Here is a 24,710-nt window from a genome sequence, read left to right as displayed (position 1 = left end):
ATGAGTTGGAAAAGAAGCAGCTGTATTTCATTGGACCCCCTGCTTGGAATGACTTGCGTCTCATTGTAGAATCTTAAAGACGGGCTTTGCTTATAGGCAGCACAGAGCCTCAGAAGACAGGGAAGTTTCTCATGGCCTGCTGGTCTTTTGACTGAGCTAAAGCTTTTTAGCCTCTGAATGATTTTCCCCTGCTTCAGCTCTGATTCTTTCAACATAAGGGCAGCCTAAGTTTTACAACAAGCACCCTGAGACCTGAAGAGCCTGAATGGTTTCCCCAAGGTCACAAGCAGCTCTAGGAAGGGGCCCCTATCAGCAGGTGGTCTTTAGCTCTAAAAGAAGCTGCCTTGTGGGATATGCCAGCTCCTCTGGCACCATCAGTGTTTAGGCCAAAGGGAGTTTGGGCATGCAGGGAGGACATAGAAGATTCTTGCAGGAGAGTTGCAGGACCTGTAAGCTCACTACAACTTTCAATTCCATGATTCTAGCGCCAGGTCATTGATTTAAATAGTTTTCTCTCCTTCACTCTTTGTAGAAATGGATCATTGAAAGCATCTTGTTACATTTCCTATTTAAAATAGCAGTTAGCTCTGCAGCCCAGCTATTTCACGTTATGCCACAGTGGCATTTATTTGGAAGACTAGTACACCAGATAATAGTCCTCAGTTGTGGTCAGTGATGAAATAACATTGTAGCTCCTCTGTAAACCCCAAGCTCAAGCAAAGCTTCTTGTGGCAGAGACCCTCATTTTCCCAGCTGTCAACCTGACTGATATTTTAATTTTTCTGCCCTATAGAAAACTTTAGTCTCTTATCCAATAGATAAATGAATGAACCCCCAGCAAATGCAGCTGAATGTTGCTGTTTGCCAATGCAATAAATGCAGAAGCTAATAAATGTCTACTTCCATCAGGAGGAGGCGTGTAATGAGTAAATGATGAGAAAAAGAATTCAGGGAAACAAATGATCAATCCAATCTAAGATGACAAGCAATTTCTTAATAACTTGGCCTCTAGTTGGAAAGAGGACGTTCACCAGGCAAAGAGGATGCCTGTTGAAACCAAGCCCAGCAGAAGGCCATTTACATCGGGCTGCTGATGGATTAGCCTGGTTTCTTTTGGGTGGCACTGAGCAGTCAGCTGAGATTCAGAGGCAGCCTGGCTATTGCAGACTTTGCAGTGTGATTTCTGGGAATGTGCACTAGAAAAAGGAATCATGTCAGGGCCTAATTCTAATCTTTTTAATAAATACCTTTTTCACAAGTAAAAATCCAGTCTCACTTCCCCTTGAGACGGGCTCAATTCACAGGATTTTCATGAGAACAGCTTCTCCATGGGGTGAATTTACTATTCCTTAAAGTGCTTTTGTGGACCTCAACTCTTGAAATCCCTGGGGTCTGCCTTTGTGCAAACTAACAGATCGCAGACTGCTGTGTCCCTCATGGTGCTGGCATGCTTGCTGAGGCTTGCATGAGGCAGAAGGTGCAGTGCCATTGAGATGGGGAGAGTGAGAAAGGCCTTGGAGGGAAGAGTCACAATCCCTGCTGAAGGTGTGAGAGGGACTCCATGCCAGGCTGCAAGATCGTCTGATGAGATGCATTTTATTATCACCCCTTTGTGGGAATCTTTCTAAGAACATTTTTCAGAAAAGTCATGTAGACAAGATTGGCTACCAAATACCAGCAGTTTTCAGGGACAGATTTTCATGAATATTTCTAGAAGACGACAACGACGACCAAATTTGCTTGCTGGGTCTTCCATAATTATCTTTGCTTCACGGTTTCACATCCCCCAACACCCTCCCTCCACACCCCCTCCTCCCCCCCCTTTTTTTTTAAACAAATAAGACACATCCTAGCTTGCGTTAGGACCACATGAATGAATACATTTCTGCTTTAGAGAAGGAGACTTTTAAGTAGTAGTAGCATTTAGGTCTATAAAGCAGGAAATGTTAATGAATCATCAGATAAAAGCTGGACAGAGGCAAAGAAAGCTGCCAGGCCCTGTAACAGGGCAGCATAGTAAATGCACCTTGGAGTTTCAGGAATCCTGTTAGTGCTTTCTAAGGGAGAGCCATTATACCTGAAAGCTAAGACTTTTCAATGTGCTTCTATTCACATGCATATTTCTATGCCACATCTTTCAAAAGGACTTTCCTTTGAAATACAGAAAGATAAACATGTCTTTGAAATGGATAGGTGATCCCTTTGCCACTTTTGCAATCTTTCTCCATTTCATATCTGAGATTTTTTAACCCTTAAATTAAGACTGGCTTTTCTGTTCACCTGAGTAGCTTTTCTACATATTGCCAGCACTTGAGAGAACCATGTCACAGTTATTATTAAAATCTGAGTTTGGACTCCAAATCGATGAAAGGAAATTAAAACTTGAGATGGAGTTTCTCATCTGCATTGGATCTTATTTTTCTTGGATATTATGGCTCATTCTTATGGGACTGTTAAATGAATGTAATACCTCCATGGTCAAAGAAAAGCATGACTATGTCAAGTATTTTATAGAATGCCATCTATTACCTTGTATTGAAGCAATGACAGTATTGTTAAATCTCAACACCACAAGGGCTTATTGCCCTAAACTCGGACTTGGACAGATTTGGTTCTAGTACTTTCTATATATGGCACATCGAGCAAATTTCTGACTCTGGCTGAGCAATACTGCCCTTAGTAGGTGGAATGAAGACAGTAACCTCTAACCTCCCTTCATCAGAGGTTGGTCTTTATTATAAAATCAATTGAGTTAAAGTAATGAAGTGATTGCTTCCAACTCATATTAGCTGTTAGAGAGCTAATATCTCAACTACCCCTCTCTCAGCTTCAGCTCTTGCTCTAGAGGAAATGTGTCCACATGTAAAGAATCCCCAGAGGCTCCATTTCTCCATGGACTTTTTCATATACATATCACATTCCAATAGCTTATAAATACTGGAGAAGCATAACTACTTGTCATTTTTTTAGTTTTTATTTTTTTGTATTATTCTCCTTAGATGCTAATACTTTGCCCCTCAGAGGTATGAGTGTATAAGAAGGTGAACACTGACCCACTTAACAAACAGTAGAATTTCCGATGCTTTGGGGGTAACTCGGATTTTAGTAAACTTGTATAGTTAGATTTCCCCCTTTTCAGAATTAACCCTTACACACTCATCTACATTGGCCTACGGACGGAGACAAGTATTGTCTTTGGAAGCCTCAAGTTTGGGTTTGTTTTTCTTTTTCTTGGGTTTGTTTTGGGGAGCTCTGATAGAGTTTGGAGTATTATAATAAATTGTTATATAACTGTCCTTGTCCATTTTACACAAATTGTCCCTGTCACTACAACTTAAAGGGAAAATAAAGTATCCAGTGGCTAAGACAGGACCATGCAGCCCAGGTGGGGATTTGGAAATTGACCATTGGGAAAAAAATCACAGGTCCCTTCAAATCGACCCCATCAAACCAAACACATAAGAAAACCTAGGTGCCAACCCAGAAATAACCAATTTAACAGCAGTTAACAATTGCAGAAAGGAATGAGCCCCTCCCAAGGAGAAGACCATATAGTACAGTTTCTGCTTTGGCAGGATACAGCTCTCTGGCCATGTTGACTCTGGCTGTGCTTCTCCAAGTCTCCCTTTGCAAATAACAGTCCCACAGCTGCCTGCCTGGGTCTATACGGGCCTCTTAACAATCCTGTGCCTTTTAGGGGCAGCTCTTTCTGCCCACTTGCACCTGTGCAAGCATCCTTTACTTTGTTTCCCTTTTTATAATAAACCTGCCCTTTGAAATATAATTGTCTCTATCTTGTGGGAAAACACACTGTGTGCCTCTAAAAGGGGCAGTCTGATGAAACTTTTCTTAGAGGTAATCTAAGGACCCTGCTCTCTGAACCCGACACCTCTCCAAACTGACATCAAAACCATGAACTAATTATCCAGCACAAAGATATGAGTCTGGATCGCAGCCTGGCCTCTCTGGATACTTAACTTTTATAGTTTGTTCATGACCATGTTAATCGTTTCTAACTTCACCTCCAGTTTCTGGTCTTGTGTTCCCAGTTTTCTGGTTCTTGGGATGCCTTCTTCCTAAATTTTCGACTGTTAGCCTCCATCAACTTTGTATTTCTCTCCCCATTAGCCTTTAACCATGTCTTCATTCTCTTCGTAGGGCCCATCCTGGGCTTTGTCCATGTCAGCTCTGCAATAACAAGTGCTTTTGAATGAATGGCTTTTAGGTTGGCCTTTCAGAGGCCTGGAAAAGGAGGTGAAAGGGATAAGTCAATATCACCAGAGTGATCGTCCATTGCAAGTCCTTCAAACTGTTAATATTAAATCGTGGATGAATGAAGAACTAAGCAGTTGTTGATAAAGGAGCTAATGTTGGCCTGTTCCCTGCACAGGCAGGGTTATTGTCTGATGCTGTCTGGGGTTTTTGAGAGGATACTGCGGCCTGTGCAGAGCACGTGCAAGGGAATGTTAGATTTATAGAATTCCTCTCCATTCCCCATGGGAGACGATAGGAGGCCAGCTTGGATAACGTGGAGGGCAAACGGGATGTGTTGGCAATCTAGATGGGATGCTTTCCGTGCAGAGTTGTCGAGCGGGGCTGCTCTCATGTGCCAGCAGCATCACCTCATCGAGCTCTTCACAAGTAAGACTTACGACCTTGAGAACGACTGTGTCGTATTACACAGCCCTCCAGAGAACGGGAGCTGCCTGCGCTCCTAACGTGCAGTGATTTAAGAGTTTCTATAGGGGTCTTGCAAGATATCACGGTAAGTTCCCGTGATAACCCATCTGATAACTGTGAAATTGCTTTGTCTCACCATTGTTGAAAAAACAGGAACACACAGCCGTGTCAAGGGAGGAAGAGTCTCAGGTGTGTAATCTAGCAGTCTGATAGGTGAGTGTGGAGTGAAACTGTTTAGCCCCGGTTGGTATTGGACCAACAAACAATAGATTTAAGACCTTTAATGGACATTACTCTGGAAAAGGGCACTAGTGAGAGAAGCAAATACCTTATGTCTAGGCTAAATGGGAACTCTCCTTGTGCATGGAGAGAAGAGCTGTGGGTAAGATGGTCACTGTCACAGTCGTTCCTGGATATGCGCCTTTTGTCCATGATGCAATGTATGGGGAAGACCTGTTGGATATCTGAGGCATTGTTTTCTTATAAAAATTATACAAGCCCCGTGTTAACAACTAACATTTCCACAAAAGTCTCCTGAACAAGAAGGAAAAGCCTTTCCTCCTTAGGTTCCTTACCCAGGGCAGAATGTTTCTTGCAGGTTGCTGCTGAGAACGTGTCTACATACACACTCCGCTCTGCTCATAAACCATATGACTCAAATTATCTTACCACTTTGTTTTTCATATAACCTGAACCTCTTTCCATCCCTATCAATACAAGTTGATCTCCCTATTTCTAAAAGGATTAGAATAAATTGTTGAAGTGCAGAGAATTCTGACACAAAGCTCGAATTGTCTGACAGAAAAAGCCAGAGCAATTAAAAGGACATAAAAGCACAACTTAAGAACAGAGTATGAAGGGTAGTTAGTTACTTCAGAGAAATATAGGGCATTAGAGACTCGTTAGAAAAACCACTTCCTAGAAATAAAGACTCCTATAGCGAGCCTGTGGCACTGTAATTCCACTAATTATACATCTGTTGGTGTGAGTTTTTAAAATGTCTGTCTCCTCCACTGTGCCACAAGCACCATAAAGGTAGGGACATACCTTTGCTCAGAATAATCCGCATTCCCAGCCATGTCTCTACGACCCTCGGTATTTGTAAACTGAAGAAATGGACAGATAATGGGAGACGTAGACTGCCAAATGAGTGTTTGGTGCAGCTGTTTATTTAAATAGATGAAGATGATGAAGGTGAAGAAACTGAGGCATGAGAGCTGAGGTTATCCTTGGGTAGTGGCAGGACTGCCAGTGAATCCAAGATTCCTGCTCTAATTAGAAAACTATATCAAGAAAGAAAAAAAAAACCTGAGACTCTAATTAGTGAAGTTTCTAAAGTTCCTGGAATAAAGCTAGACATGCCAGAAGCGGCTCTGAATAGCTCTGCTTCTTTATGGGAGAAGTAGGAAAGTTGGAATGAAAAGGTAATTACAAAAGCAGTATATTTAATTTTTGCCAAGGTCCCCAGGAGACTACAGGGGTTTCGTGGAATGTGGCTTCTTAGAGGTAAGATTTGATGCTAGAGTTAGACTTCCCTATAAAGATTTGCAGCTCTTTTCTGTTCTCTGTGGGGAAAGCAAAGGGAGAGAGAAATTTCTGGCAAGTAGAAGCAAAAGAAGAAAATGCTTCTGGTGTGTCACTGCCTTCGACGTGACCAAAGTTATTCATGAGGTGCTCAAAAAGCAAACGTGTCATTAGGGAGATTGATCCTTTTTTAATGTACTCTATGTCGCAACAATGGAATGATTCCATTTTTTCCCCTTATTTAAGAAGTCTAGAGGTGAGCCCTCCAGGGCTGGCAAGGTGGCTTTGGTGCCACTGGATCCCAAGACACTTGCTTTTTCATGCCAGTGTCCTGGGTGGGGTTCCCCATTCCAGGTGGTCTCATGTTCCAGAATGGGTCCTCAGCTGTGGCCACACCTGCATTTGAGACTAGAAAAAAGACAAAAGGACTTGACCACATTCCCTCCCCTCTGCCTTCAGTTCTCTGGTTGGGCAGCTTATCTGGAATCCCACATAATGATTCTGCATACAGCTCAGCCTAGCTGGAAAGCAAGCTGGGATTTTAGCTTGGTTGGACCTACATCCAGCTCAAAATGGGGGCTTTAGAACAAGAGAGGAGAGGCGCTCAGAACTTAGTCAGCAATTCCGACTCATTAGAAACTGATCAAGTAGTTTATTACTTGGTTTTATTCAGTGTGTGTGTGTGTGTGTGTGTGTGTGTGTGTGTGTACATATATATGTTGTTTAAGTCATGTATTACTGATTGCTAGTGATAGGAATTTGAAAAAACAAGGTTGAGAAAAGTTAAGATACACTTAGAAGCGTGTAGAAGTGGTTATTAGAAATGGAGGGATACCCAAAATAAACACCTCACTGTGAGTTTATTGCTTCCATGAAACAAAATTGTATTAACTAAGTGTTGGGAAAGTAAAGATGCTATTTGAATCCCTCAGGTTTCAGTGTAGTTGTCTGGGTTAATTGATGACATCGTGAGCACTGGTGAAATTGCTAAGGAACCTGGCATTGTTGGGGCAGGGGACATTATGTAAAGAATTTCTGCCACCAGGCTCCTTGCCAATGACTAAATTTATACTGTCCCATTGGCACAATCCCCTGGCAAGATAAAGTCTTCATTTTAAATGTTAAAAGTAATACTCATTTGGAATAACCCCAGCTGTTCTGTGGTGTCCCTTTTAGAAACAGGATGCTGGATCTGATATACCATGAGTCAGAACCAATGCTGGCGATGTGTAAACTCTTTAAATCTTGACTTTCATTGTCCTGCCTGAGCAGTATTTCCTGAGCCAGACAGGTGAGGGGGGGAGGAAACATCAAGAGTCAAGAGACCATGGGATACAGGCCTGGCTGGAAAGTGTCCATGATGCCATGTCCCTGTGATGCCAGCTCTGATGCCCAAGGCCACATCCCCTCCGAGTCCAAGGAGATTCCTTCCACTGCCCACCTTAATGGGTATCCGAGGATACAGAAAGGAAAATAATGAAACTATAAGTGTAGACCAAAATATTTCTGTATTTCTTAAAGTTGTTTGGTTAAAAAGAAAAACTAGATGGCAAGGTCAGTCTTTTCAGTAGAATCACACAGAATCAAGAGACCGACCTCTGGAGTTGCTCAGTCACTGGTCACTTCAGCCTCACCCGGGGCTTCTGTATCTGAATTTGGGGCCCTGGCTGCTTAGCTGGCATCTGGGGGAAAACTATATACCTACGTCTGGCTGATGAGGTATCGCAGCAGAATTCCTGGGTGGATGTTATGATGAAAAGTCTAAGTAAATGTTTTGAACCCAGCTCCTTTACTGTAGGGCTGATGCACTCTGGTGCTATGGATAAGAGGCCTACCTTGGTGTTTCTACCACCAGACCTGTGTTTGAAATAGCCCCCCAGAAAGAGAGCCCCCTTGTGCTGGGGTGGGCTGTAGGAGGCCCAGAGATCTACAGTTGCAGTGATCATAGTCAGCCTGGAAAGAGGAAAGCTACACCACTCACATCCCAGGTCAGACTTGCTCCTTCCCCCACTTACTCTTGCTCACCATCAGCGACAGACTTAGCACAGTCCCCGCATGGACAGTGCAAAGGTTGATTCTTCTCTGAGAAATAGCGTCAGCCTGCCCCAGTTTAAACTGTGCCTCGTGTACTTGGGCCCAGATTTCCATCTGAAGCGCTTTGTCCAAGAACTGCAAGAACTAGTTCACAAATTTGCCTTGTGACCTTTTTGACTTGTTCTTTTCTTACATGGTACTGATAGGCTCCTTATTAGTTATAATGGAACAGAAGTAAGATTGAGAATCTGAGGAGATACTGCAAAAATCCTGTGTGTGCCTGTTTTCTTTTGATCGAATTCAGAACTTGAAAACAGATACTTTTCAAATCTAGCAATAATGTGTGTCTGTGCATGTGCATTTTAATATGTGCTTGCAAAGGGAGTCTTTCTGAAAATGGAAAATGGCAGTGTATCACACGTTCAGAAACCTGGGTCCCAGCCAACCCAAAGAAACTCGGGAATGATGCCCACTCCTGTTGCTTCCCATTCCCTTCCTACACTGTCTAAAAACTTTGTTCTTAGGTGTCAGAATACCAGATGGGTAAGCCCCCCAACCACCTACTGTAGCGCACGCCCCCCTGCCCCCAAATTGGGAGTTTAAGGGAGATTAGCAATAAATATTAGAATACATGGATCTGAATTCATCTGTGCAGTCGTTGTACATGGTTTGTGCTGTCTCTCAACCAGCTCTGGCAGGTATCATCAGTTGACTCAGTAAACCCTGATTCCAAGCTCCTTCCTTCTCTCCGTTTACTCCTGAAAGAGTAAGAAAACAAAGATACTCATTTTCCCAGCCTCTTTTGCAGCAAGGGTTGTGCATCATGTATAATTCTGGCCAAAGAGACATCGGTGGAAATCTCTAGAGAGGGCTGCTCTTCCCTCGTCCTCTTTCCCCTCTTCCCCTCTTCTGTAACAAGTGAAGGTACAGAAACTCTCCTGACATGGTGAGGAAAACAGGCAGATGCAAAGAGTGGCCGAGGAGGAACACAGAAAAGGGGCTGGTGTTCTGATGTTGTTTGGGACACCTGTCTTAGTCCTGGATTTCCAACATCCATTGCATAACCTGAACTTTTACACTTACTGCAATTGAATACAATCTTCAGCAATATTCCTATCCTTCCAATGTGCCATAATAGACTGGAGTGCCTCTTAGCTTGTAGGAATTGCACAATAAACAGAGTGTTACGCCTTCTCCACATTCTATTACTCCATTTATTTTGGACTCGTCTATCCCATCTGTTTTTTAATAAGAGCAAAAGTTGGAAAAGTTTAAGAACAAATGGTGTTGTTCTGATGTGAATTTTAATATGTGTTGTTTCATGTAAGCCAAGTGCTCTAAATACAATAATAAGTGAGATGATACCTGTTTTGGGGAAGCTCATAGTTGGGCAAATCGTACCGAAGCACTTATGGTCAGTATAATGGATAAAGGCTTTTGAAGCCTGTGGTGCCATGAAAACAGAAGAAAGGGCAGGGAATCAGTTAGCTTTGATTATATATAAGCCACCCCAAGCTTAGTGGTTTAAAACAGCCACTGTTTATATACTTAGTGATTCTGCGGGTCACCAGTTTGGGCTGCAAACCACTTCTATCTAGTCTGGCTCATGCTGGGTTGGGCTGGTCTAGAGTGAGCCCAGCCAGGACTCACAATCTCTCCTTCACCAGCTGGCTGGCCTGACTTATTGACATGGGCTTCTGGCAGGGTCCCAAGACAGAGGCCTCAGCATGGAACTGGAACTTCCTGTTGGCCAGAGCTAGTCACAAGCAAAACCCAGACAGAAGAAGTTGGTTTGGGAAAGTAGGCTCCATCCTTCATGACGAGGGAGGCTTCAAGGCGGCATCACCATGGGGCGCTGGATAGTGCGGCCATCTTGCGATCTGCCGTGGGAGAGCCTTCAAGGGAATAGGCCAGAATTTTCTTGGAGGATTTCATCTCATATTTTTAATATACAAGATAGTGACAGGCTCTTTTCTATTAGCATTTAATAAAAGTGATACCATCAGTCACCATCAGTTCTAGAATTACTTTTCATTATTTCCGATTTCTAGTCCTCCCTTATCTGTTGAATGTTTGGTTTTAAAATCGCCCATAAGAAAATATCGGTCTGAGAAAGGAAAAGTTGCACATCAAGAAGTGCAGGATTGAAATGGTGGTTGGGACTTTTCTTTCATGCAGCATTTCTCACAGACCGTTTCCAGGGATTCCATTTCCTCAGCATGTTCCATCATTAAAAGCTCATGTAAGCACATCAGTTTGAGAGTTATCATGAACACCTTTCTCATCTGGAAGATTCACAGAGTAGAGTCAGAGTTAGGGTCCTGGAAAGTCCTGGCCTAAAGGTGTTTTTGCTGCTTAATTTAGTTAAGACATTTCACTGATGGTAAGGTTAGAAACTGTGGGTTTGATTTTTATGTGGCCTTAGTGCAACTGGATCTGTAGTTCAGAACCACCAATACCCCAGCACTGCTCAGCCATTACCTTCACATCTCCCATTATCTTGGGTTTTTGTTGTTCTTGTTCTTGATGTTGGTTTTTCTGTTTATTGTTTTCACCATTATCGTAAAGGACGTGGAAAAATAGAACAGATAACCTGTAGAAGCAAAATGCAGTGTTTGTTTTATTATAAAGAAAGACTTGTTTTTTTAAATACTTAGATTTTTATGAAAATGGCTTCTGAAAAAGAATTAGCAAATTTAGAATAAAAAAGTACTATGTGCTTTTTCTAATTATTAAGTAATTTTTTAATAATAGGTAGCATTCCTATAAAGTTTATTATAGTTCTAGGTATATTCAAAGAGCTTTATGTGAATTCACACATTAATCGCCAATGAAGCCCACTAGCTCATTATGGTCACCCCATTTTACAGGTGTCAGATAACTTCAGGTGAAGTAGTGTGCTCTATTCCACAAGGTAGGGGGAAGGGCATCCATATTGAGCTGCCTGGCTCCCAAATTCATGTTCTTTAACCATCCCACGTTGTGCTGAGCCTCTTTCACCTGAGTGCAGAGTACTGTAGACGACACTCACGTGATTAGTAGAACATTAAAAATAGTGTACTGTGGAGCTGCCCAACTTGGTTTATTGCCTCCATATTTAGAAATTGGTCCCTAGTGCCTTAGGTTAGAAGATGTTGTAACAGAGAGAATGAAAATGCCTGTTGTTTCCACTGATGGTTTGTCCTCTAGAACAGGCGACAGAAATGCTCCCACGTCTGGATAATTATGTTGTTGTTTGAATAGTTCACCTCCCAGGAACTCCTGTTCCACTAATCTTTGACAGAGACAGACAAGACTTTATGAGACTTTGGATAACACTAAAACATCTAAAAGATAATATCATTTTACTTTGGATTTATCAGATCTACTTCTCAAAGAAAATCTTGGTGAAAAACAAGTACTTAAGGTTAAAGCAAATAAAGATTTGTTGCAGAGGAAAATATTAATAAATTGGGTCTTTAATATTGGACTTAAATTATATTATCTGCCACAAATCTGTGTTGCCACTGGACACATCATGTCAGGATTTTTGTTTTTTTTTTTTCTGCTGTTGGAGGAAGCTCTCAGTGTGAATATGAATAGAGAGCTAGAGAAAGAACAGAAGTGAAGATATGTAAGTCATCCCTCCTATGAAGGACCTTATGGGTTCCGAAGCAACATGCACTTATAAAGCAGTGGTTCTCCATCAAAAGACCACCTTGTTGGGTCAAGGACAAGTCTCTCCTCCTGTTCTTTTTGCTTCATCCATCAGGTTATGTGAGAATTTAGTGTGTCTCACCCCATCTCCACCCTTCATTGGGGGGGGTCAGGAAACATGGACCCTCCCCTTTGTAGATTCCACTGTTACAGGTTAAAAAAAAACTTAAACCAGACATTGCAAAGAACATGTCCTGACCAGTGCATTTTTGAAAGAAAAGTCTTTTAAGTGAAACTGATAAGAAGATAAAACACAACTGAAAGTGAAAATACCTCAAGACAAATGGCTTCTTGATCACTTGAGACCCACACCAGCAATGAATTCAAACCTTTTGGTGTATAGACTGGGGTGGTTGATCACTCATATTGCAATTTTAAAAAAAATGCAGAAGCTGTATACTTAGCATATTGTCTTCATGTCAGAAGTACACCTTTGTTCTTGAAAATGATAAAAAATTACAATCGATCCTAACAACTGTTCTGTTCATCTTTATTGATCAGGTGCAAGAAAGATAAATCGCAGCCCAAATAAGATCATAGTAAATGTTAGCATCGTAGGGGACTCGAGGTTGATAGAGAGCTATTCATCATCTCAAATGGTGACCTGTCCATGGCTCCAGCCACCTCAAGTCGGCTGTCTAATCACATACCTATTGATTTTATCTACAGCCCAAAACCTGGATGTGACTGTCATGAGCAACCCAGATTGTTCAATACGAAGGGGTCACTAGTGTGAGGAGGGTTTCATTTTCATTTTCTCACCAACCAACCAACGATGATTTATGAAAAAATAAAACACCCCGAGTCATGCATGTGAAAACCCTAGTGATTAGGGTGTGAAAGGGCACCGCAGACTCCTGGATTGCTCTGTCTCCTTTTGTGCATGTTGCATTTTACAGGATTATTTCATTGAGTGTAGGCTTGTGGGTCATTCAGGCCACCTTCTCTGCAGTAAGACAGATTTCTAAGTCACAAGCTGGAATGGGTGATTTTTAGTTGTGCTGCCCCAGGATAGGCTCTGCTCTGCTATTGCCACAAGATCTATGGTGCGGTGAGTCCATGCAGGTGATAGTGAATGTATTTTGGTATAAAAATTACCTACCTCTGTTCTCTTGTTTTTAGTGGCTCATTTATCATAAATGTTGATGCTCTTGAGGTTGTGTGGAATTGAGAGAACACAGACCACTCCCTAAGAATTTATCTTGACAAAAATATTCTATAGAAGGAAATGATCCTCAAAAATCCTTCATGGAACACTGGAATAATAGGCAACTGTGATATGTGTGTGAATGTTATGATTCCATCTCATTGAGCTTGCTGTGGTAGATTCTAAATAAAGGAGATCTAAATAATCTTTCAAAAATATTAGTGATTTTCTCTAAAGGATCAGTAATGGACTATCACCATGAAAGGTTACTCTATAATTATAATTGGTGTATCAACATTTGTATGGTCATTTAAATGGAAACCCATTTACATGTGCTCATATAAGTATTCATGGGGCTTATACAAGAAACCTTTCTCCTGCTTGAGAGGTTGAAATGAGATTTTATGTGTTTTTTTAAACAAGTCTTTCATACATTTTGTCCTCGTTGTAAAAACTCTTTACCAATCTCTGTCCACAGAGCTCCGAGTTCTACAAAGTCACCACTGAGCAATACCAGAAAGCTGCTGAAGAGGTGGAAGCAAAGTTCAAGTAAGTTTCTTCGTTTTTCGCCTTTCACAAAAATTTAAATTTAATAGATACAAATAGAAAATGCTCAACTATTAGAAAAAAATAGAGGTGATGGTGGGTTTGGTGATTCTTTTTAGCCAGAACACCAAACCATACTCCATGGTAGAGAAATTGACTTCTCTGGGCAAGGGGTACTGTTTAAAGATTAAGACAAGCCAGGACTGGGAGGAAATTTTTCTTCATTGTAATGAAAATACTTATTAAGCGTATATCATGAGGTGTTATCGATACATTTATAAATTTTATTTAGAGTATATGTATCTTATATGTTTTACCTCATTCTTCCTTATTGCGCAGTGTATTATTTCTCCTCTCAGGCATAGTCCCTATAAAATTCCCACCATTAATTATATTGGACAGTTTCACTGATAGGAGGAATGTAGGGGAACCAAATAAAATGTCAGGAAAAAATAGTACTTATAATAAATTAAAAAGCAAAATTGATAGGCAACTATAACTCAGAGGCATTCTGCAGGGGAGGGGCGAAGAGAGGGATCAAAACTGGAGAGGGACGAGCACAAGGGACCATGGTGATGGTGTGCGGGTGACATGGTGGTGGGAATTTTACAGGGTCTACACCTAATTGTATGTATTTACTACCTCTAATAGTCTGGTTATTTACTCTTCATAACAAGATGCATGACAAGTTGAAAGTGCAGTTGTATCACTTATTGAACAGACCACAGTTGGTGAATGAAGTGCTCTGAATACTTGCAGGTATTTAGGGGTAGATAGAGGCAGGTGATCGTCTCTACTGGAATCCAATGCAAAGAAAGGGCATTTGCGGAAAGCTTGTGGTGACTCAATCTGTTTTATGAATCAAGGGGAAATTGAAACCAGAGGAACTCGTAGGTGAAAAGTACATAAGGTAGGTTGTCTCTGATGTAGCTGCTGTCAGATCGCTACCTTGATTCATAGGAACACAGAAGCCGTTCACTTTTGTCTAATAAAATGACAGTCATGTCCACATTTGGGCATCTGCCTTTTTCATGGTTAATCTGTTTTCTTTGCTTCACACATACCTTGAAACCATCTCAATCTGAGGCTTTCCTCTGCCCTTGATTTTGCTAGCAATATTCAATTACTCTATTACCTCTATTAATCCTTGGAATGTTTACATGAATGTTCTCTCACTGATGGATCAAAGTACCCACGATCCATAGCCTGGCAGCTGCCCTTGGCTGCCACTTCTCATATGAGGTAAGAAGACGTCATTCAGAGTTTTCCTGAGCGTATAAAGAGCTCTATTGTGTGGCCCGTTAGTGGCACATGGGCAAATTAGTAAAACCAAAGCAAGTGTTATTACAGAGTGAGTTGAAGGATTGCTTCTGGCTCTGGCCTCCTTCCTGGCACATGTTTATAAACATTGGATAAAATGATTAAACTCTAAGATAGAGTTATTACTTTCTGCTATGGTACAATTTGTGTGGTAGTGGATATTAATGTTATTTTAATGTTTCCCCCCTAAAGATGTTTTTATAAACACCCTTTGAGGTGTTTTTTAAACAGACAAAACCCCTCAAGATTTCTTAATGGACTATGTCTTAGGCGCAGCAGGGAGAGACCCTCTAAGAAGGGGCCACACATCTTACCCTCGAAGGCTAACTGTGCTGTTTTAAAAAATTTAGGTATAGAATTATGTGGACTTGATTTTAAAAGGTGTGTGAGTATGGATGTTTAAGCTTTTTCTTTCTTTCTCTCTAATGATGATGTCACACTTTGTAACCTTCTTGTCTCTAGTATGAGGACTTCTCTTTAGTATGTGGACTTTTGACTTGCTGCTTTTGGTATTTCTTCATTCTGGGTGGTAGCCGCCATATGCAAGACAAATAATTAAGGTAAATCAGAGGAGAGCAGTTCATCACAAAAGCAAACACATTTGAGCCGGGGCTTGAAGACGAGTATTGAATAATGGAAAGAGAATAGATCCCGAAGGCCGTGATGCCCTCTAATTGGTGGATGATGAGTTAATCTCAAGGGTCTGATTCATAGAGATTAGCACAGAATAAATGTATAAAGTTCAGTAGGCTATTCACTGCCAGGGGAGGAAGTGTAGTCTGAGCTTAGCCAGAAGTCACTGGAAGGTATTTGCTGGAAGGTATTTGTGCAGTTGACTGCACTGATTCTGTGGAGTGCCCTGAGTTCTGTGTACGTTAGGAACATGACTCCATCTGGATGCAAGGCCATGCTGAAAAAAACAGAAAGACCAGGCGGATGGATGGTATCTCACAGTGCAAAAGGAAAAAGGAAAAGAGACGGATGAAAGATTAGATGTGAATTAGTGATTGATTGACGTATTTGTGTGTGAAGGGTTTCCATCACAAAGTACCCAGAGTGGGCCCTTCCTGGTGGCACAGTGGGCTGGAGCGCTGCACTGTGAAGCTTAGCTGAGCCCTGGCGGTTTCATTGCAAGTTCGAGCCCCACCCTGGAGGTGACCCACATGGTGCGGCAGACCTCTCCTGACCTGCCCGCTGCTCCCCTCAGCAGTGTACTTCGTCGATCTGCCTGTTCTGCTCCCCACTCTGCCTCTGGTGAATCCTCTCGCCACCCCTGCATCTCTGGCTATATCCCATTTATGTATGCATACATAAATAAATCTTAAAAAATAACAAAGCACCCAGAGTGAGTGACTTAAATATTTATTTTCTCACCATAAGACCCAGGGGTCAGCAGACATGCTTTCCTCTGAGACCTCCATGCCCCGTAGGTGATCGTCTCTCCTAGGGTCTCCGCTGGCTCCTCCCTTTGTATCTGTCTCAATGTCCTTTTATAAGGACTCGGGTCACCTTGACTTAGGACTCAGAAATTCATCACGTCATTTTAATTTAGTTGACTCTTTAAAGACCTCTCCTCAAATACACTTTCTAAGAACTGGTCATTAGGACCTAAACTTAGAGTAGGGCGTGGGTGTGGAGACACAATGCAGCTCCTCGGTGTGCATGGAAGGGGCAGAGGAGAGCAAGAAATAGAGTTTAGCAGCCGGGAATGTTGCTGGAAGCTGAATTCGGTAGAGGTAAGTCTGGTTTTCAGGGAGAGGGAATCTCTTCTGAAACCCTCCCAAATGCCACATCATTCAGCCTTAAGTAGCCGGCTGCAGAATGAGATGTGACGTGGAAAACAAATAGAAATGTCACTGTTTCCAAGACAGTGTGGGCCTGTGGGGTAGGCTTAGCTTTCAGCAGAATCTCAACTGTATCATTATCTTTTCTTTAGGAGATATTATTTAATAAAGAATTTGACCTTTTCTAGAAAGGAGTCCAGTCTGTATACCCAGATCATAGGAGGTAACCACTAAAACCTTGGCATTTCCCAAGTGATTGAAGTGTCTAACTGCTAGTGGTGGTCCCCTTGGGCCAGGTGACATGAGTCCAGCCTCTGGGGTAATAAAGTATATGTAATGGGGTTCTAGTAAAACCCTGGACACTGAAGTTGAGGTGAGCTTCTCAGGCTGATCACACTCTGTGCATATACTCTGGCATCACAAATTGATGCGGGGGTGTGGAGGAGGAGTGTGGGAAACGCCCTGAGGACAATGGCCACTGTATTGGGACCTTCCCAGACTCTGTCCTGTGTGTTGTGTGTGTGTGTATTCCTTTGGTTGATTCTCAGTTTTATTTCTAATAATAAGCCCTGTGAGCTCAGTAGCTTTTAGTGGTTTCTGTGAGTCCTTTTAGCAAATGACCAAAGCTTGATGGTGGTTTGAGAAAACCCTTGAACTTGCAGATATCAGAAGTGAAGATAGCCTTATAGACTCTGCCCTCAGACTTTGCAATCTGACTGACTCCTATATCTACCACGACCTAGGCTTTATATACTGAAGGAATTTCATAGGCAATTTTTCGGGAGATGATTTTCATTGTAGCCTTCTTTTTTAGCTACCATCTGTAGGCTGAGCTTCCTAGAATGTCGTGTATTAATTTGTCGTGAGTTCATTAGCACTGCTCCTGGGAAATATTGGTGCTTTGGCTCTAGAGATGCTTACCATCTTTGAAGACACGATTACTTAATGGAACTTTATTTTTCCTTAATAATCTGTCCCTCTCAGGTCATCACTGCAGGTTCAGTCTTTCACTAGGCAGTGTACTATATTCTTTCCATTATGTGACAGAGCAGATTTCCACTGTTCCCCTAACAACAAGCTCTGAAGGACTTTGAAAAGGATTTGGTTAATTTTAGGTAATGGAAGCATTCATTTGGGTTCATCATGGTTCCTAGAGACGGAAGCTTTTTAAATTGCAATTTCAAGGGCAATATTATACACCTGATAGGGGACCACACAAAAATCACTGTGAAGAGAAAGAAAGCTAAGAGCTTTTGAGATTACGTGTGGTGAACATCAGTCACATCGCTGCATCCTGCCAGGATAACTAATGGGATTATTTTAGGGATGCTTAAATATTAACTCACACTTCAGCCCTTCAGTTTATAGTTTTGGCAGTAAACCATTAAAACACTTTTGATTTAATGCAGTTTTTTTTCTCCAGTCCTATCAACACGTCATTCATTCAGAGTACCTCTGCGTGACACACCTCTGTCAGGTTTGAATTCTAAAGTGGTGAAGGAAATAGGTCAGGTCTTACCCAGCATGGAACTTAGACTTCCTGGAGGAGAACAAGAGGAAGACAGAAATTTAAAATATTAGCTTTTTAGAAAATCCAAAGTTAGTTCTGCTGTCATTGGACAGTTATATCCCTGATAAACACCAATCATCCTTTTGCGGTGGGAATTAATTTGGAGATACTGTGCTGTGTATTTTGCTGCAAGATTTTGTTTCCTATAATAGCTCTAAGTTTTTAGTTGTAAAACACAAATCATGAAGCAAATAGTGCATTTTCATGTCTAATTTTTGTTCAAAAATATTAAGATAATAGCATAAAACGATGATTAAAAGTTGTGTTTACTGTTCTTCTCCTGATCTAACTCAATCGTTACAAGCACCCTAACCCCGGCTTTATTATCCTTTGGTAGAAAGTACTAATAACAGATGCTGTGAGTTCCTTGTTCTGTGGTGCTAACACCATGCTATAGCTGTGGTTCTATGTGAGAATAATGTTCTGTATTAATTCTTACAGCCTTGCCTTATAGGTAGTTAATTAAGCTAAGCATATTTTAAAATGCCTATGGGTAGTGCTGGCCCAGCTCTAGCACAAGTACATAAAATAATAAATAATAGATTTTACTATAGCATTTTTTATGTACAAGTTATGAGACTCTGTGCCATAGAAAACTTTTATTTATCTCCAGACAATTGAGATTAGAGAGCATGCTTCCCCTTAGGAGGGAACTCTCCAGGGTGGCAGTCAGCAAGGCCACAGAAGGGTGGCCCTGGAGAGAGCTCAGCACAGCCAGTGACACCTCAGAGTCAGAGGGACCACACACCACCAGCGCCCGATTCTGGATGTCCACAGCAGAATCTCAGCTTTTGGGTTTGGCTGGAGTGGTAATCCTTCTCCTGCTGAAAGGGGTGTTTTTAATACAGTGTGAGCACACGCTGATGGGTACAACGGAAAGACATAGCAAACAAAGCATGAGGCAGGTAGAAAAGAAGCGTAAAATAAGTGAAAGGCACGGTAGACCTTGTCGAGACTCAACTACCAAACAAATGATAATGGGGGTTTCATTCCCTGGCTGTCCTTTAGAGAATGAAGTGACCAGTTTCCGTCTTCCCTAAAGGCAAACATACACATAGATATAGAATGGGAAAGGGACACAGATCTGTGGGAAATGTGTTTGAAATGCTTCAACTTGGCTTCAGTTTCTTCACAAGATGAAGCTTTTGCAAGGAGCATGAGTCTGTGCAATGGTGTGCGAAGACCTGTAATACTCTGTGTGTGCCAGACTTGAGAAGGGGTTTTCACTTTTATCCTTGAACGAAGTCACCGAAACCTGACTTATAAATTTAGGCTCCTGGAAGAAGCCTGAGTTATCCTTGTAACGCATTAGAAGATTAGCTAGCCGTGGCAGACATTTAGATGGTTTGTGAGTGTCTCGGGGATGGTATGCAAAACTCTTGCAAATAAGGTGGATTTGGGTAGTATTAATATCTATTCAAAGGCTTTCTTCAGTGTAAAAATCCTTTCATTTTAAAACAACCTGGGTTTTATTAGGGCTTCGCTTTATACTGCTTTGGTTTCTTTTGGGGGTGTGCTCTATTGCAAGTGTGTTAGTGAAGCTGAGGATGGTATCAGCTTCACCAATGGTATCAGCAGGTGTTTCTTGTGTTCTCTAATTACACATGTGGCTCTTAGACAGTTTTAAGCAACAGTTTTAAAGCCTCTGCTTAATTGGCTGTAAAATAATTAAATAAGGTTTTGACTGGAAAATTTATAATTCTGTTAGATGCATGAGCCTATATGACTGGATGTCACTGTGACTTCAATTTGAAATATGAGATTAATTGTGTCGAAGGTACAAAGTTTACCTTGATTAATAATTTTGAAACTCTTCCAGAAGTTTAGCCAAATAAGTTGATGCTGCCTTTTTGCTTAAACTTTTTTTTTAAGATTGATTTATTTATACAGAACTGGGGTACGGGCCAGAGATGCAGAGGGTGAGAGGATTCACCAGGAACAGAGTGGGGTAAAGAACAGGCAGATCGACAAAGTACACTGCTGTGGGGAGCAGCGGGCAGGGCAGGAGAGGTCTGTGCCGCCATGTGGATCTCCTCCCAGGCAGGCGGGGATTGAACTCATGAGGAAGTGGCTCAAGCTTCTTAGCGCAGTGCTTTAACTTGCTGCGCCACCAGGGAGGGCCTTCTGCTTAAACTTTTTTTTTTTTTTTAAGATTTATTTATTTGTGCATACAGAACTGGGGTACAGGCCAGAGGCTCAGGGGCGGTGAGAGGCTTCACCAGAGACAGAGTGGGGAGCAGAACAGGCAGATCTACGAAGTACACTGCTGAGGGGAGCAGCGGGCAGGTCAGGAGAGGTCTGCCACACCATGTGGTCACCTCCAGGGCAGGCGGGGATCGAACTCATGCGGAAATGGCTTTAGCTTCTCAGTGCTGTGCTTTGACCCGCTGCGCCACCAGGGAGGGTCTGCTTAAACTTTTAATGAAAACTTTTTTCACAAGTTTGAGCTCTCTTCTGTTTTGTTGTGTTTTTCTTTCCAGTTTCTCCAAAAGCTGAGCTTCAGTTGTCTTCTTGAATAACTTACCTTATCAAATATGAAAATTATACAGTTTTGTTTCTGCAGCTGACAAGTAACCTACTGATGGTCTCTAACATGTATTGATGTCTACTTCTAACCTGCTTTAGTGCTGTGTGAATGGCTCTGATATTCCAAATGTACATGATAAATGTTTTATCTCTGATTCCCATTGATCAGTTTCTAAATGATCAAAATGGTTTATCTCAATAAGACACTAATTCACATTGATCAAATTCTAAATGACCAGGTTGACTTGGTTTCTGCTGAACACAAATTGTATTAAAACAGCATTACTTGAACATGCTGCCTTTGCTAATGCGGGAGTTACGTTACCCACAGCTACATTATAACTAGAATTATTGTATTATAAAGATGTCTCCTTCATAATGAAAAGTTTACACAAGAAGAAAAGAATGTGATATTATAGGAAGAACAGGGCTTCAGGCAAGGCTTTGGGCTTTTACTAACTAATTAAATTCTGCATTTGTATTGGGTCCTTCTTCCCCCTTTTTTAATTTGAGGGGCTGTAAGCAGGAAATACAGCAGCTGCATTGGTGACATTTTATTCCCTGAGGTCCTTGGAGCCAAGTAACATCTTGATTATACAGTAAGAGACTTAGTAATGGAAGAGACCAACTCTAGATAAATATACCTATGCCCTTTGTGGATAAGCTAGGTTCCAATGACCTTTTTAGAAGTTTTTTTGTTGCAGGCATCACCTTTCTCTGTCATCTTCCATGGTATTTCATGCACCCTCTAGTGTTCGTGGAGGTGTTACTAGAGGCGACTTTGAACTCTAACATTGAAAACCCATGTTTATGAGCTTAAGAAAATACTTTGTATTTGAAGCTCACTCTGGCAAACACAGATTTGGCTGAAACATAATTCTGCTTATTTAAAACACCCAACACCCAGCTCCTCGGGCAAGTTATTCATTGTGTCTTTGACTCATCTCTTCCATCTGTAAAATGTAAATTGTTGCTGCCAGTCTCTTGAGGGCAGTCAAGCTGAGGAGGTTTAAAATTTAAAAAAGAAAGATGTCATTGCTCCTGGTCTAAAAATTAGCCTTAGGTAGTAGTTTTAATAGTTAGAAGACACTGACTGCCATGTTAGGTATGTTCTACATGGTGAGCAAACTCACAAGGGACACAGAGTAGTCTCCCAGATCTTGAGCTATAAGAAGCTGCTACCCCAACACTCCCCCCCCCCCAAGAAGAGACCTGCTTCAGACCAACCAGTATTTGTCAATATTTGTGATGGGCAAGCAGAATTGGCTAGCTTTATAGAGAACCTTAGGTGACTGATGCTTGGTCCACCCCAACACACACACACACCCCTTTAAGATTGGAGCCCCTCTAAACAAAGTTGTCTAACTGGTTATTTAGTTTCTTTTTATTCCTTAGATTGGAGTTCTCTATTTAGCCCACTGTGCTCTAAGGTAACAAAGTTGAAGAAACACTGACACCACTTGGGAATTTGTTTTCCATCTGCATCATTTCTCTTCCTTCTGACTGTTCCTCACAGCATTCCACTCAATCCAGAGGTGTCTGCAGAAAGGGCAGGACAGCACCGCAAAGCTGATTAGAAACCTAATCAAAGCTGATTAGGGTTGGAAAGGGAAGGAGCAGGGAGGCAAACCATAGACACTATTCTCTATTTCATAAAAAAGGGGCACAAAAAAGGTGAACATCTGCACCTGGTACAAGTGCTAGTGGGTCACTACAGTAGCTTACTTGTCGTGTCAACACAGCATGTAAAGGAAGCCCAAGTGGTGACACAGGTCACTAATGGTACAATCTTGTTGGTCACATCCTGTCATAAGTCCATGACCTGGAACACTCTCTCGTCCCTGTACTAGCCTTGACAGTAGGGCTTTGTTTTGAATCTCTGGGTATCCACTATTCCTTTAAAATGTTTATTACATGTTAATGATCTTAGGTTTGTAGCCGCTGAATTTGTGATTTGTTCTGTGCAAGGTAACAAGTCATTCTGTTTCTCTCTACCAGGAACATTAGTATTGACTATTCTCCCATAGTCAGTAAAACCCACTACAAATCTAGCATACCGTATGTATTTGTCAGAAATATTCACTGCACACTACTACTTAGAGAAATGAAGATTGTGTCTAAATGATAGCTTGTTTCTTGTGTTATAATATTTTGAAGGGGAACGTTTGGGTTCTTGGTACTAGGTGTTATACAATTTGTCTGTTCACCTTTATTTGAATAATTAACTCATAGTTCCCAAGAGATATGCCTGAGTGTGACTATGACTTTTTTTTTTTCCTCATGCTGACTCTGACTAGAGTTCATTTACTTTTTATCACATTCAGTTGGAAATAATTTCTTTGATTTTTCTTTGATATGTTCAAAGATAGGAAAAAATTATTTTTCTTTTTGAGTGCCACTCAGCTACAGGTGGAAAGCAGTGAAGCTTGTAGGAGGGCCAATTAGCATTAATTATTGTCTGACTGACCTGCCATATTTTAAAATGTCCAGAAAGACTTCTAGGAGATAGATTTTTTAATTCTATCCTGTGCCAGATTTACAAAGTTAACCATCTTAAGCTTTGGGCCTGCTTGCAATTTGTATCAAAGAAGTTATCTGCATATAAAAATGCTGGCTTGGGGCAAAGTCTCTGGGAAGTTGTGTGGGTTCAGCCACTCTGAGCTACTGCTATTTTATCCCTTCCCAGTTTGGTGATCCTGTTTTCAGTGTTCTCCACACTCCCTGCTTTCAGCAAGGTAAATAACTTAAAGATATATGTGGTTGCTCATTCATTATGCACCCGGGCTAACGCCACAGTACTAAAATGAAAGCCCGACTTAGACTTTTTAAGATAATTGTACTTAAACATGTATTCCTTTTGCCCATTTGAATGGATAATTACCAGATCATCATTTACAATTTCATTCTATCAGCAATTCCTATTTCTGACTTGTGAATTTTCAGAAGCAAATAAGATATAAAAATTGATAATTTGGACTTAAAATTAAGAAATTCTGTTCATCTTAAGCTGTTAAAGGAATATTTGAAATGGGCAAAAACTTGAATAGGCACCTTATGAAAGAAGAATGGGCAATTAACACATGAAAAGTGCTAATAACAGCATTATGAAGGAAATGCAAATTGAAATCAGCAGAGTGGTGAGAATCAAAATATTGACAATGCTACTTGTCTGAAAGGCTGGAGAAACCAGTACTCTGGTGTTCTGCTGGTGGGGACATGATATGGCAAAGCCAGCTTGGAAAGAGTCCAGCAGTCCAGCAGTTCAGCTGAAGAGAAAATATACACCCACAAAAAGAATTGTATACCTATGTTCATCACAGGTTTATTCATAGTAGTCATGAACTAGAAACCACCCTGTGGTCACCAATGAGAGAATTAAAAGTTAAAAAGAAACAAACTGTTGCCATATGTCACAGCCTGAAGGAAGCTCAAGAATTTTGGTCAGGTAAAATTAAAACCATATACAAAACACTACCTGCTGTGCAATTCCATTTGTATGAAGTTCAAGAGCAGGAAAACCAAGTCTGTACTAAGGGGCCCCAGAAAGTGGTTGATGAGGACAGAGACGGACCTTACTGGAAAGGGACACAGGTGAACTGTAAGAGGCCTACTTACTTGGTAATGTTTTGTCTCCAGGGTGATCATTTTACAAAGGGGTGTGCAATTTTTAATTTCAATATAAACGTTTGCATTTTCAAATGTTGACTAGAGCTAAAAAAAAAAAAAAAACAAATCCACATTCATTGTTGGCTAATTCTAACTAGAAGAGACTGCCCCCGAATATTGGAAATATCCAAGTTTTAACTATAGTCTGTCCCGGGAAAAATAGGCTTCTTCAGTTTAGTTACAGACTTAAGCAACTTATCTAATCTTAACCACAGTC

General features: G+C 41.3%; 1 protein-coding gene across 3 annotated transcripts in view; it reads left to right on the top strand.

Annotated features, from left to right (window-relative positions):
* Positions 1-24,710, top strand: part of CHCHD3 (coiled-coil-helix-coiled-coil-helix domain containing 3) — a 236,971-nt gene that overhangs the window by 169,927 nt on the left and 42,334 nt on the right. For all 3 annotated transcript variants that reach the window (XM_012721054.1, XM_012721053.1, XM_012721052.1), the window contains one exon: positions 13,560-13,630. In XM_012721054.1, coding sequence (XP_012576508.1) covers positions 13,560-13,630 — 71 coding nt within the window. The remainder of the gene's footprint in view (positions 1-13,559; positions 13,631-24,710) is intronic.

This window comes from Condylura cristata, unplaced genomic scaffold (assembly GCF_000260355.1).
Source record: "Condylura cristata isolate star-nosed mole 26May11 unplaced genomic scaffold, ConCri1.0 scaffold00005, whole genome shotgun sequence".
Classification (NCBI taxonomy): domain Eukaryota; kingdom Metazoa; phylum Chordata; class Mammalia; order Eulipotyphla; family Talpidae; genus Condylura; species Condylura cristata.
The sequence above is the reverse complement of the archived record's forward strand: the minus strand, read 5'-3'. Positions and strand labels throughout refer to the sequence as shown.